Below are 13,777 nucleotides of genomic sequence, written 5' to 3' on the forward strand. Positions count from 1 at the left end.
CCTACACTTCATGATCAGGTCCATTATCCTCTCAGGATTAAGAGTTCATGTAAATAGAAGTCGTGAGTTTATTGTTCTTTTGATAGTCGTTAAGAAAATAATAAATCTCACAGCGGTCCAGTTCAATATGTCTTAACTCTTAAAACATATCAACATACCAACTAGAAATCTCCATTTCCATGATCAAGACAAATCATCTTAGTTGATATGTTATAGTCTTCGCAGATGAAATGCCCAATTTTATCACCAACTACGAACTATAATTCTAAGTTTACAAAGAACTTGTTATTTATATCTTCTGTGAATAAATCACATACTATGCATCTCATGGACTATATGATAATATCCCAATATTCATGTTACCATTATTTTAGATAATAATAAAACAATTTTATTAATCACAACATTAAGTCATTCATAATGTCATACATAGCATCATACAATAGGATTTAAGGGCATACACATCCTATAGTTGAACAATTATTATCAAAATAAGCAGTTACAGGTAAAGGAATCCTCGTACCTTATACCAACCTATAGTAGAACCTTACCCCAATACCCAATTGGACTTGTTCTATAGTGACAATCTCTCCTTGTATTGCACGGCTCCCAGTATGTGACCAACCAGTAGATGTGCAGATCCCAGTATGCGACTTGATTACCAACCTTGAGAAGGATGTTGGTTGCAAAGTTCTTCTATTGTTCAACACATGAAGATCACGAAGTTGCTTGGTCACAAAACCCTACAGTATACAAACACAGCAGCTTCTTCAAGAACTAGGGCAAACTAGGTTTTCGGTCACACTTGAGAAATTATGCTCTTATGCAATTGTGCTCTTGGCTGTGCAACCTGATATGACTCTTAAAATAATCCTTATATATCTTTTAGGTTGTGAGAAAAGAAAGCCCAAACACATAATCACGGATTGGATGAAAATCAAAACTGAAAATCTATTTTTCATAAATCTCGTCAGATGCCCTAGTTGTCGAGCCTTGGGCTTAAACAACTCTTTTTAAACCTCGATAGATGCTAGCTGTCGAGCTAGTTGTCGTGCTTTAATGAACATCACTTCTTTACTTGTTTCTTGGACATACTTGCATGGCTTTAAAACTTAAACTTGAAACTTTGTTTCTTGAAGCATTATTGGGTGAAAATCAGAACTGAAAATCTATTTTTCATAAATCTCAACAGATACCCTAGCTGTCGAGCCTTGGGCTTAAACAGCTCTTTTTAAACCTCGATAGATGCTAGCTATAGAGCTAGTTGTCGTGCTTTAATGAACAACACTTCTTTACTTGTTTCTTGGACAGACTTGCATGGCTTTAAAACTTAAACTTGAAACCTTGTTTCTTGAAGCATTAAACACATCCTAGATCTACCCAATTACAAGTAAAGTTCGTTTTGTCAAAGGATTGGCCAATACATAAAATGTTGCCATATGTTCCTAACATCCAATCACATATGTCCTAACAAATGAGATGATATTTAAAATTTTGATTGTTTGAAAATGATGTTGAGATTCACCATGCTTTTGTTGGCGGTGTACACTTGTGTTGTTCAAATATTGGAATATCAACTAACTCTTTTTTGCGTGTTAATGCAACATGTTTTAGATGGACTTGCATAGGGAGATTTTTTTTTGTGCAAAAGGTAGTTAATTATTTAGAAAATTGTTTCCTAACAAAAAATCAGCATGCAATTTTTATATAGTAAATTTGTTTTCCTTCAACCAAACTGAAATACTTTTTCTTTATATTTTATTTTTGTTTCTCCACCATCAATTCATGTAATGATAACGGGAGTTTTCATGAACATCCATTTTTTATCCAAAAAAAAGGGACGCATTTTTCAATTTTCAAGAAAGAGATATATGCACCACATATACAGAATAGACTATACGAAAATTAAATATATTTTCTACTAAACAAAAAAAAAATTGAAATTTAGGCTTTGAAGAGATAAAAATGGGCAACAATTTTGACTTATTTATTTTTCAATAATCTTATTATTATTATTATTATTATTATTATTATTATTATTATTAAAGAATATAGTGTATTTTATTAACATAATTGCACTCCTAACAAAAGGATTTTTTTTCTTTTTTCTTTTTTTAAGGACAAAATTAGGAAACTTTTTTTTTTCTTTTTGACAAACAAAGAGTACTAAAATCGCACTTATCTTCATTTTCTTTTTTCAAAAGTAGTATTATATAATATAGATGGCAACCGGAGGGGCAGATCAGGGTTGGGTTAGGATTATCGATACTCAATCCCCATCCCTCACTTCTTCAAAGTAAAGTAAAAATAAAAAAATAAAAAATAAAGAAAAAGGAAACCCATCAACCCATTATGTCATACTGGAATGTGCCCTTGTGCAATGTATTATGTCATACAAGGAAATAGTTGATAAAGTTTTTTATTGAAACTGGTTTGGGAGAATCTCCATCAACCCATTATGTGGCGCTTCATAAAAATTTTCACGTGTATTAAATCATATGTTTTATTAAATTATTTAAATAACTCACATGAAAAAAGATAATGTGACTACAAGTATATATGAATGGTCATTTAAATCATTAGGTAGTGGGTTGATGGGATTTTTCTCTAAAATTGTTTGGAAAAAAAAATTTATTTCCATACAAATAGTTTTTTTTTAATTTATAATAAATATGATAGATTTTCAATCTATGATATTCATCACATAATAATTTTTATTTATCATCAGACCAAAACACCAATTGAGTTTTGATGCAGGCTGGGTTTGAATCCAGATCTCTTATTCAACGACAAAAGATTTTACTAGTCAAGCTAATTGGAACCCACAATATATATAGGTTTAGGACAAATAACTTTGATTGTCCTTCAACCCAAGGGCAAGAGAGAACGCTATCCCATTGTATTAATTCCAACATGCATTCAACTACTTTAATGTCTCACTTAGTTACAAGCATGGATTTAAAAATTGGAAGAGCAAAAGAACCAAAAAATCTAGTTCTTGATTTTTACAGTGTTGGTAATTTTTACAGAATCAACTTAGGGTTTAGTTCTCGATTGAACTAGTTGAACCAGCAAATTCGATTCGATTTTTAAAATTATGGTTACAAGCTTGCATAATTAAGCCTCACAAGCATATGAATTAATTAAATTAAGTTAATTTAATTAATAATTATGATGATAAAATCATTGATTAAAGGTCCTTGGTAATAATTATCTTGCTTGGATTCCAATTTCTTTTTTGGTCCATGAATCCCCAATCACACTTTCACACCTCCTTTTTTCTCTCTCCATAAAGTATCATTTTGAACTTAAATTTTTTTCAACATTTCATATCCATAGTTTTGACTTTCTCTCACCAAAAGAAAAGACTTCCTAAATTAGTCAAATCACATTCAGGGGAGAATTCCCCAAAATGTAATTCCCTTTGAATGCTTTTCTAATTTTATTTTTTTAGATAAGATGAATTTTTTTTTTCTAAGAAAGTTTCAACCTATGGCTTCTGTTCCTAATGATCATTCTTTATTATCAGACCAAGATATTAGTTTTTTTTTTTTTTTGAAGATGGGGATTGAACTCCAGATTTCTTATTCAACCATTAGAGATTTACTAGTTAATCTAATTGGAACCATAAGATAAGATGGACTTTGTTCAATACAATTTAACTGGTAATGTCTCTAATGGTTGAAATGTGTGGAGCCAGTCACCTAGAATCAAAACCCCATTTTTTTTTCCTCAGACAAGAGGGAAAAACTAGAGTTTTAAAGGGCTACTATGGGATACAAAAATTTAATAAGGAAATAGTGCCACATGTTATATCCGAGGCCAAGAAGGCCTATGCAGTTTCGAGGGGACCATACTCTCGAATGGCAAGGCCGAGGAGCAAGGCCTAGCCATGTCAGTGACACATTACCAGAGGAGATCACACTGTAGAGGAAGAGCTTTAGAGAGGGGGTTAGTCCTAACGTGTTTGAAAGGATGGTAGCTGCCACCACATTTAATGCACCCCACCAAACTCCCTGGCTGCATTTATGTGGAGAAGACCCTTGAACAGTGCTGTCTTGGTTACCACTACTCACAGAAGATTTTGGAAGGCGTTTGATGGGACAAGCACTCAAGTAGTGGCCTATATGATCAATAAATGGAGGGCCAAGATTATCTGAAAAAGGCTATATAATGTAAGAGGTCCTCCTAAAATGGAGGGGGGAGGTTCATTAAGAATCCCAGAGAGAGAAATACTGTAGCAAATCGTTCTTGAGATCAATTTAATATGAGTATCTGTCCTCGGACCTTGGCCTTGAACTAGTATTTTTCATTGTTCCTTGTCTTTTTCTTCTTCTTTAACTGTGCTAGGTTATTTGATTCAAGTTCCCGCCTCTACAAATTCTTTGTATTATGTCAACTCATTCTTGGTACTAATAATTGGTGCCATCTATGGGAAATTTCACTTAATCTATACACCTTCACGAAGAACGCCAAAGGATGTCCAGCAGGGAAGGATCCGTGAGTTCTCATCCTGGGTGGCAGGACCAGTTCGTAAACCTGGAAAATCGCCAAGACTGTTAGCCAGGCCTGAGTCCAAAAACTTGAGACTAGCCCGTTCTAGTCAACGCAGGAGGTGAACCATCTACGTAGGCAAATAAGACAAAACTAGAGAAACCAACAGAGTAGGAGTCTTATTGCGAGCTCGGGCTCTAGTTTAGAGCCAGAATGGGGCTAGCGTAGGAGAAGTAGGACGCTTCCCAGGGAAATAGAAACTTATTCTTTTGAAGATTCGCATAGAGAAAGGCAGCACCGCATGCAACATAAACCCATCCCCCGAGGAGATAGGGGCAGGGACGCCATGAGCAAGGCCTTTTCCCAAATATCCAAGTTGCCTTTCACGAGGTAGATCGAGAGGGCTGAGCTACCTAAACGCTTCGCGCAACCCACCTTCATGGTTTACAATGGGAGGATCGACCCCATAGAGCACGTTAGCCACTTCAATAAGAAGATGACCATATACACCAGAAATGAGGCTTTGATGTGCAAGGTATTTCTCTCTAGCCTCGGCCCAGTGGCAATGAGATGGTTTGATGGACTACATGGAAGGTATATTGATTCCTACGAGGAGCTCACCAAAGCTTTTGGTGCAAGGGTCGTTGCGTGCAGTAGGGTGCCGAGGACATTGGACTCCCTGCTAGCACTGTTGATGAGAAAGGGAGAAACCTTAAAGACCTACTCGGATAGGTATTGGGAACTATACAACAAATTGGATGAGGACTTTATGGACATTGTGGTATGCACCTTTAAGAGCGGGCTACCCATTGAGTCTGACCTATAGAGGTCCCTCACCATGTGACCTACTCGAACCATGAAATAGTTGATGGACTGGAAAGACAAGTATAAAAGGGTAGAAGATGACCGAAAGGATAACCACTTCAATAAGATAGGGAGAAATTGGCCCAAGGCAAACTTTTGTAATCAGGGACAGCCGAGCAAAGTCCAACTGGTCAACTAAGTGTTCAGGGTCCCAATCCGCAAAATATTGTAAAAGATCTAGAACGAGCCTTACTTCACTTGGCCACACAAGATGGGTGGAGACCCGACCTGAAGAAATCAATCGGTGTATTGCCAATATTATCAGGCTAAGGGGCACACCATTGAGGAGTGCAAAACCCTACGATCGTACTTGAACTGTCTGCTTAGGGAAGGAAAGTTGGGAGATTTCACGAACGAGACCTTGGCACAAATAGAAGCCCTACATCAGGAATACTAGGGAGGGAAAGCACCACGGCCCCCTTTAGGGACTATTCATGTTATCTTCGCCGAACCTGAACAAACGCTGGCCACGTCAATAGGGGTGATTTCTGTGTCTCCCCCCTATTATCAACTTCAACCTAGAAGACCTCTACAAGAAGGCTAGGACGGGAGCTAGTCTGGTCATGGGTTTTTCTAACGAAGACCTGGTCGGCACTGCCCAACCCCATGCTGATGCTCTGGTTGTCATAGTGCATATTGGGGGCTTCGATGTGCATAGGGTAATGGTCGATGGGGGAATGGCGTTGAAATCATGTAGCACGATCTGTTTAGAGGACTGGGGCTATAGGAGATAGACCTGGAGAGTTACTAAGCCCCACTCATGGGATTCGAAAAGAAAATGGTGATCCCAAAGGGAAGAATCAAGCTACCAATCCAAGTAGAGAATGAGGGGGTGTTGGTGGACTTCATTATGGTGGACTTCATTATGGTGGACGCGTATTCAACATACACAGCTATTCTAGCTCGGACCTGGCTACACGCTCTCAGAGCCGTATCATCCACTCTACACCAAAAGGTAAAATTCCCAAATAAAGGTTGGATCAGAGAGATACAAGGATGCTAAGCCTCGGCGAGACAATGCCTCATCACAAAAATCAACCACCGAACCCCTCCGTAAGGAATGGACGAGGTACCACCAAAGTTATAGCAGTTAATGTTTATCGTGGCTGAGATTGAGGACGATAGGGTTAGAGTGGCAGAGGCCTATGAGAGCCTTACCAAGGTGGCTATTAGGAGCAATCCCAAAAAATACTTTCAGGTAAGAGCTCATCTATCACGGCAAAAAGGGACGAGTTGGTAGCTTTCCTTAAGTAGCATATCAATGTATTCGCCTGGGACCCATACAAAGTTCCAGGGATTGATCTGAACTTCATATGCCATTAGCTGAACGTGAATCCCGAAGCTCGGCCAAAGAAACAGCCACCTCGTAGATCCTTCAATGAGCATTCCAATGCAATAAAAGAAGAAGTCAACAAGTTGAAATAAGCTGGGACAATAAAGGAAAATTTTTTTTCCAGATTGGCTGGCTAACACTGTGGTAGTGAAAAAAAAAAGAATGGGAAGTGGAGAGTTTGTGTGGACTTCACTGATCTCAATAAGGCTTGCCCCAAAGACCCCTTCCCCGTCCCAAGGATAGACCAATTGGTAGATGCCACCTCAGACACCCTCAGATGACCTTTCTTGATGCTTTCTAGGGATACCACCAGATCCCTCTAGCGCTTGCTGACTAGGAAAAACAGCCTTTAGGACTCCCCTCAGCAACTACCACTACTGGGTGATGCCTTTTGGGTTGAAAAATGCAGGATCCACCTACCAGAGGATGGTGACAAGAATGTTTAAGGCCCAGTTGGGTAGGAATATGGAAGTCTATATAGACAACATGGTGATAAAAAGTAAAGTTGTGTCCGAGCACATACAGGAAGCTTTTTTTATGCTCATGAAACACCAACTGCGGCTGAACACTTCAAAGTGTTCGTTTAGGGTGAGCTCAGGGAAGTTCCTGGGATTTATGATAACACACCATGTTATTGAGGTTAACCCAAATCAGATCAAGGCCATAAATGACCTACATCCACCTCGGAACCCTAAAGAGGTGTAGCGATTGATGAGCATGACAGCGGCCCTAAACAGGTTCATATCGCGGTCGGCTGACCAATGCAAACCATTCTTCCAACTTTAGCACAAGTGGAAGGATTTCTCCTAGACCGAGGAGTGTGATCGGGCCTTCCGAGAACTAAAGGAGTATTTGTCAAATCCACCAGTGTTGTCCTGTCTAGGGCAAGAGGAGGTCCTTTATGCCTACCTAGCTATCACAAACCACGTGGTGAGCCTCATCTTGATTCGAGGGTTCAAAGACCAATGTACTCGTCATTGAGTTCTCGAAAGATCAAACCAAGGAGGGTGTACAAAGCCAGGAAGTTGTTGAAGTTTTTGCCATTGAAATTTCCCCTCCATGGATAGTGTACGCTGATGGGGCTACTAACCAGAGGGGCTCGAAAGTTGGAGTTGTCATTGTCTCGCCGGACGGGATAGTTCTGGAGAAATCCCTAAAGCTATCGTTCTCAGCCACTAACAACAAGGCCAAGTATGAGGCATTATGGTCAAGATTGGAGGCAGTAAAGGGCTTGGGAGGAAACAACATAGAGGTCTTCAGTGACTCCCAACTGATAGTGGGGCAAGTACTAAGAGAATATAATGCCAAGGATGCAAGGATGCAAGCCTATTTGGGCAAGATAAAGCAACTCTAGGCATACTTTCAGGCAAGTACCACGGTGCAGAAATTCCCATGCTGATTCATTAGCTACAATAGCAACGATGTCCGATGGTGCTCTACCACAGTTAATCATAGTGGAGAAATTATACAAGTCGAGGTGGAAGGACTAGAGCTCGACCATGGTGCAGTCTGTCTGAGCTTGACCCAGCTAGATGGACCCTATAGTGGCTTTCCTAAGGAGTGGAGACCTGCCAAAGGATAAGGTAAAGGCCGTGAAGATCCAAAGGCGCACCCCGCAATACTGGCTATCTCAAGAGCAAAAATTGTATCGACGATCTTTTTCTAGGCCATACCTATTATGTGTACACCCAGAAGCAGTGGAGTCGTTATTGGAAAAGCTACATGAAGGGATTTATGAAAGCCACACAGGGGGAAGATCCTTGGCTCATAGAGCCTTTAACTAGGGGTATTAATGGCCTAGTATGCAGAAGTTCGCTCAGGATTACGTGAGGAAATGTGATCAATTCCAGAGGTACGCCTTGAATAGCCACCAACCTGGAGGGGTTCTAAACCCACTCTCTAGCCCGTGGCCTTTTGCTCAGTGGGGTCTAGACATCGTGAGCACATTCCCTCGGGCTACTACAAACCGGAGATAGTTGATTATTAAGAGAGATTATTTCACGAAATGGGCAGAAGTCGAGCCATTAGCTAATATCCGAGACTAGGACGTGAAGAAATTCATGTGGAGGAACGTTGTCACATGGTTCGGCGTACCTTACGCCCTCATATCTGACAGCGGATCATAGTTCGACAACAAGGCTTTTAGGAGATATTATAGCAAACTTGGAATTAGGAACAACTACTCTACCCCTGCGTACCCACAAGGAAACGGGCAGGCTGAGGCCACCAACATGGTGATCCTTGATGGACTGAAGAAAAGACTAGACAAGGCAAAAGGGAAATGGGTAGACGAGTTGCCCCATGTACTATGGTCATACAGAACTACCTTGAGAAGATCAAACAGAGAAACCCCTTTCTCTATGATGTATTGAATGGAAGCAGTTATACCTGTGGAAAGGGAATTCCCAACGATGAGAATAGATTAGTTTGAAGAGCATAACAATGATAGTCAACCGTGTGCAAGTCTGGACTAGGCCAAGGAGAAAGGAGAGATGGCAACGATAAAACTGGCCCACTACCAACACAAGCTGAGGCAGGGTTACGATAAAAAGGTGAAGTCACAGCCACTTGTTCTAGGGGACCTTGTCCTTAAGAAAGTGATTGGCAATACGAAAAACCCATCCTAGGGAAAAAGGGGCCAAATTGGGAAAGCCCTGATCGCGTCACCTCAGTAGCAGGCATAGGTGCATTTAGACTAGACGATCTACATGGAAAAACTGTACTACAACCCTAGAATGTGAGTAACTTGAAAAGATATTTTTATTAATACAAGCATATCTCATTTGTTATTCCTGTGTCATTGCAGCTAAGGGTTAACAAGAACTTCGGCCATGCCTAGTCCCTCCGACCCATGCTTGGTCCTTCCGACCCATGCCTTGGGTAAATTAATGCCTCACATATCTTTAAGGGTTAAACAGAACCTCGGCCATGCCTGTTCCATCGGACCACATGCCTTGGGTAAATTAACGCCTCAACGAGGGTTAACCAGAACCTCGGCCATGCCTGGTCCCTCGGACCATATGTCTTGGGTAAATTAACGCCTCAATGAATTCTCTAAGGGTTAAACAGAACCTCAGCCATTCTTGGTCCATCGGACCCATGGCTTGGGTAAATTAACGCCTTAGATATCTTCAAGGGTTAAACTGAATCTCGGCCACGCCTGGTCCCTCGGACCACATGCCTTGGGTAAATTAAGGCCTCAACGAATTCTTTAAGGGTTAAATAGATCCTTGGCCATGCCTGGTCCCTCGTACCCATTCCTTGGGTAAATTAACGCCTCAACGAATTCTCTAAGGGTTAAATAGAACCTCGGCCATGCCTGGTCCCTTGTACCCATGCCTTGTGTAAATTAACGCCCCAACATATCTCTAAGGTTTAAATAGAACCTCGGCCATGCCTAGTCCCTCAGACCCATGCCTTGGGTAAATTAACGCCTCACATATTTCTAAGGGTTAAACAGAACCTCGACCATGCCTGGTCCCTCAAACCCATACCTTGGGTAAATTAACGTCTCGCATATCTCTAAGGGTTAAACGAAATCCCAGCCATGCTTGGTCCCTCGGACCCATGCCTTGGGTAAATTAACACCCTAACATATCTCTAAGGGTTAAACAGAACCTCGGCCATGCCTGGTCCCTCGGACTACATACCTTGGGTAAATTAAGGCCTCACTAAGGGTTAAACAGAACCTCGTCCATGCCTGGTCCTTTGGACCACATGCCTTGGGTAAATTAACGCCTCAACAAATTCTCTAAGGGTTAAACAGAACCTCAGCCATGCCTGGTCCCTCGGACTACATGCTTTAGGTAAATTAACGCTTTACATATCCCTAGGGGTTAAACAAAACCTTGGCCATACCTGGTCCCTCGGACCACATGCCTTGAGTAAATTAATGCCTCGCAATTTCATTAAGGATGGGACCTCGGCATACGCATCATCAAGGGAAAACAAGGACTCATGTGGCAACACCCAAATGGAGAAGTCACTCTGGGTTTTGGTTAAAGGTTCTAAAGGTATGTTCATGAGGTACTCTTGAAATAAGAGACCTTAAACACCCTTTTCTACTAAGTGTTTCATTCGTCTCTGAGGACTTAAACATTTCTACCAATTATACAATTTCTAGTACGAACACATGGTCATTTTTCTCACTATTTATGTGGGCATAATTTACTTGAGTTAACAACAATTCATTATTGTTAGCTTTTTGTCAAAGTATGGGTTTTGACCCTTAGAAGCATCACCAGTCTAACTTCTAAGAAAAAGACAGTACAATTTCTATAGCCATCGCAAATAGATGTTGTAGCGAAAGTGAAAGTTCACTTGTCATAAAGCAAAAGTTAACATCTATTCATTAGTCAAAAATGAAAGGTACATCGTAAACCATGGCAAACTGCCACAAAAAAAGAAAAATATATAAGAAGAAAAGAAAGATCCTAGCTAAGTTTGGGTTGGAAGAGGATCAGCAGCCTTGCTCGAGGTGGCCTTCTTTTCGTGGGCTATAGCTTGAGGCTTGATCGGCTCGGCGCCTTTGTCTTGGAAACAGTTTCCTTGCCTTGGTCAGCCTTTGGGCCCTTGTTCTTCGGCAGAGGTTTAGCTTGGGAGACCTCTTTGCCTTGACCAGCCCTTTTACCCTTAGCCTCTGGCCGAGTTCTACCTAGGTAGCCTCTTTGGTGTTGGCCACCTCTACCCCCTAGCCTTGGTCACCAGCCTTGCTAGGCCCTTTAAAGGTCTCTGAGGGGGGAAGAGAGGCCTGGGTGATTGGAAGCTGCTCTAGTGCGATTGTTGTAGGGGCAACATCTATCGTAGGGCCCGAAGGTGCTTCAGGAGCTTCTTGGAGGTCTTGTGGATAGTAAACATTCTCAGTTCTCCTCCACTCTGAGGCAGCAGGAACTTCAATCAGATTTAATGCCTCAGTCCACACCTCGAGGTAATAGTCCTTGAAAACCCCAACCAACTCATCAGTCAGGCGAACCTCGGTCTCTTTCGCTCCAAGGTCATATAATTTCTATTTAGAAGCATCTGCAGCTGCTTGAGCCGCCTAAGTAGCCTCTTTAGCTTTCTCCAGCTCTGCCTTTAAATCCTTCCTGCTGGTTGGCCGTGGCTAGCTGTATCTCTTTGTAATGGAGCTTTTTACGCTGCTCCTTGACTTGCAACTGAGCGTTCTTGAGGCCAGCCTCAACACTCTTCCTCTCCCTATCCTTAGTAACAAGTTTCAGAGAAAGCTCCTTATTCTTCTTCTTAGTAGTGGCCAAGGACTTATTGGTCCCTACACGAAGATTGTCCGCAAGTCTAGCCTCGGACCGGGCATCTTTCATCCACTCTTCAGCCATAAATACCTCCTAAATTGCCTAAACAAAAACAACAAAGGAATACCCCATCAAATAAGAAGAAAATAACCTAGCATGAAGTTAGTAAGATGTGTCAAAAGACATACCAATGCCAAGTCCCTCTTCAGGGACGGAAAGAGATCTTGTTGCTTCAAGTTTTTTAGAGCAGTCATATCCTTCGGCAACAAGAGGGGTTGCTCGAAGGTGTTTGCAAGAAATTGGGCATTCTCTCTTTGGCATCGTGCTTATGTGTTGGACATGCATACATCCTTATGCTATTGTGCTCTATTGGTTGCATGTTCGGATGATCATTTGTTTTGCTTATGATCATTGTAGTCATTTCTGTATGACTGCCTTGTGTTTGATCAAGTTGCTCATATGTTTCACATCTTGTTTACTTGATCACATTTTACTTGTTACATTATACTTGTCATTTTATCACTTGATTTACCTTGAGGGTTTAATGTGTTTTGTGCAAGTGTTTCAGGTTACAGGTATACATGTTCCAAGTTCATCACAGGTTATAGATTTAGGTGTGACTGTGTTTTACCATTCTTCTTTAACTCACGTTTAAGTCTAGAGCCTGTTATAGGGTGTTTTGTCACGGAATAGCGAAAGGGGGAGATTGTAAAATTGTGATTTACAACTATTTTATGTTGGTTTTATTCCACGAAAAAAATTGTTGTGATTGCTTTAATTTTGTTCCTTGTATTTTGTGAGATTTTATTGTATTGAGTTTAGTATTAAGTTAGTGAAGAATCGAGCATGAAATGAAAAATCAGTGTTGTTTTGCGATTGGCTATCGAGTAGCTCGCGAGAAGGGTTCCTGCGAAAAGGGCACGTGAGAAGCACATGTTGGAAGCTGAAGAGTCATGCTAGCCTGTAGGATTTCACGAGTGTCTCGCGGGTATGGCCTTCTTGTGAGATACCCGCGAAACTCTCTGCTTGGAGGATTTTAAGTGTGACTTTCTTACCCTTCACCCATACTATATATACCCTTATAACCCACAAATGTATGAGAGGCCATTCAGAGAGAAAAACTCTAGATAGGTTTTCTATAAGACAACACATCCATCCTTTTAGAGAGAGAGCTACTCATCCTTAGTGAGAAATCATTGTAGCCTCATCTCCTTCCCTCTCTCATTGTCATACCCTGAGAGGAGATTTGTAACCAAACACAATCCACTCATTTTCAGAGTGTAGAGAGTGTTTTGCAGCTTGAGAAGCTTTGGGGATTTCCCAAAAGAAGCTGGTGAGACTTGGCGGATGCAATCAGGCATATTGCGGGATTTGGAAAGCTAGAGAAGACATGACTCTGAGAAGTCCATTGGTAGCAAGAGCTTGAAGGGCTCAAGTACATTGGGTAGACTAGGCTTGGAGGGCTTAAGTACATTCGTGTACTCCAACTTTATTCTCTAGTGGATCAATTTACCGCTTGGAGGGCGACGGAGAGGTTTTTGGCCGAGTTCTTTGGTTTCCTCTTCGATAACACATCTCGGTGTTATCTTGTGTTTGCATCCTTCTTCCCTAATTTTTTAGCTTTCATTTTATTGTTGATATTTGATGAATATGGCGTAAAGCAGTTTTATTGTTTGTTCGCTCGCATTTACTCTTATTCTGGTTTAAGTTAGAGTAAACACAATCGAGCCGTAACTTTTTATTGGGGGTTTAAACAAGCTCGTGTATTCACATAAATTCAAGCTTTCAAATCTAAATAAAATCAACGGTTTAAAAAATATGTAGCTCTTTTGAAGTTACA

The 13,777-nt window shown here is 40.9% G+C and overlaps 1 protein-coding gene across 1 annotated transcript; it reads left to right on the forward strand.

The window, feature by feature from the left end:
* Positions 1–6,451: 6,451 nt before the first annotated feature.
* LOC142605785 (uncharacterized) lies at positions 6,452–8,045 on the forward strand. Its single transcript, XM_075777223.1, has 2 exons — positions 6,452–6,556; positions 7,644–8,045. The coding sequence occupies exons 1-2, from the start codon at positions 6,452–6,454 to the stop codon at positions 8,043–8,045; spliced, it is 507 nt and encodes a 168-aa protein (XP_075633338.1).
* Positions 8,046–13,777: the final 5,732 nt, after the last annotated feature.

The sequence above is a fragment of the Castanea sativa genome, chromosome 8 (genome assembly GCF_040712315.1).
Source record: "Castanea sativa cultivar Marrone di Chiusa Pesio chromosome 8, ASM4071231v1".
NCBI classification, from domain to species: domain Eukaryota; kingdom Viridiplantae; phylum Streptophyta; class Magnoliopsida; order Fagales; family Fagaceae; genus Castanea; species Castanea sativa.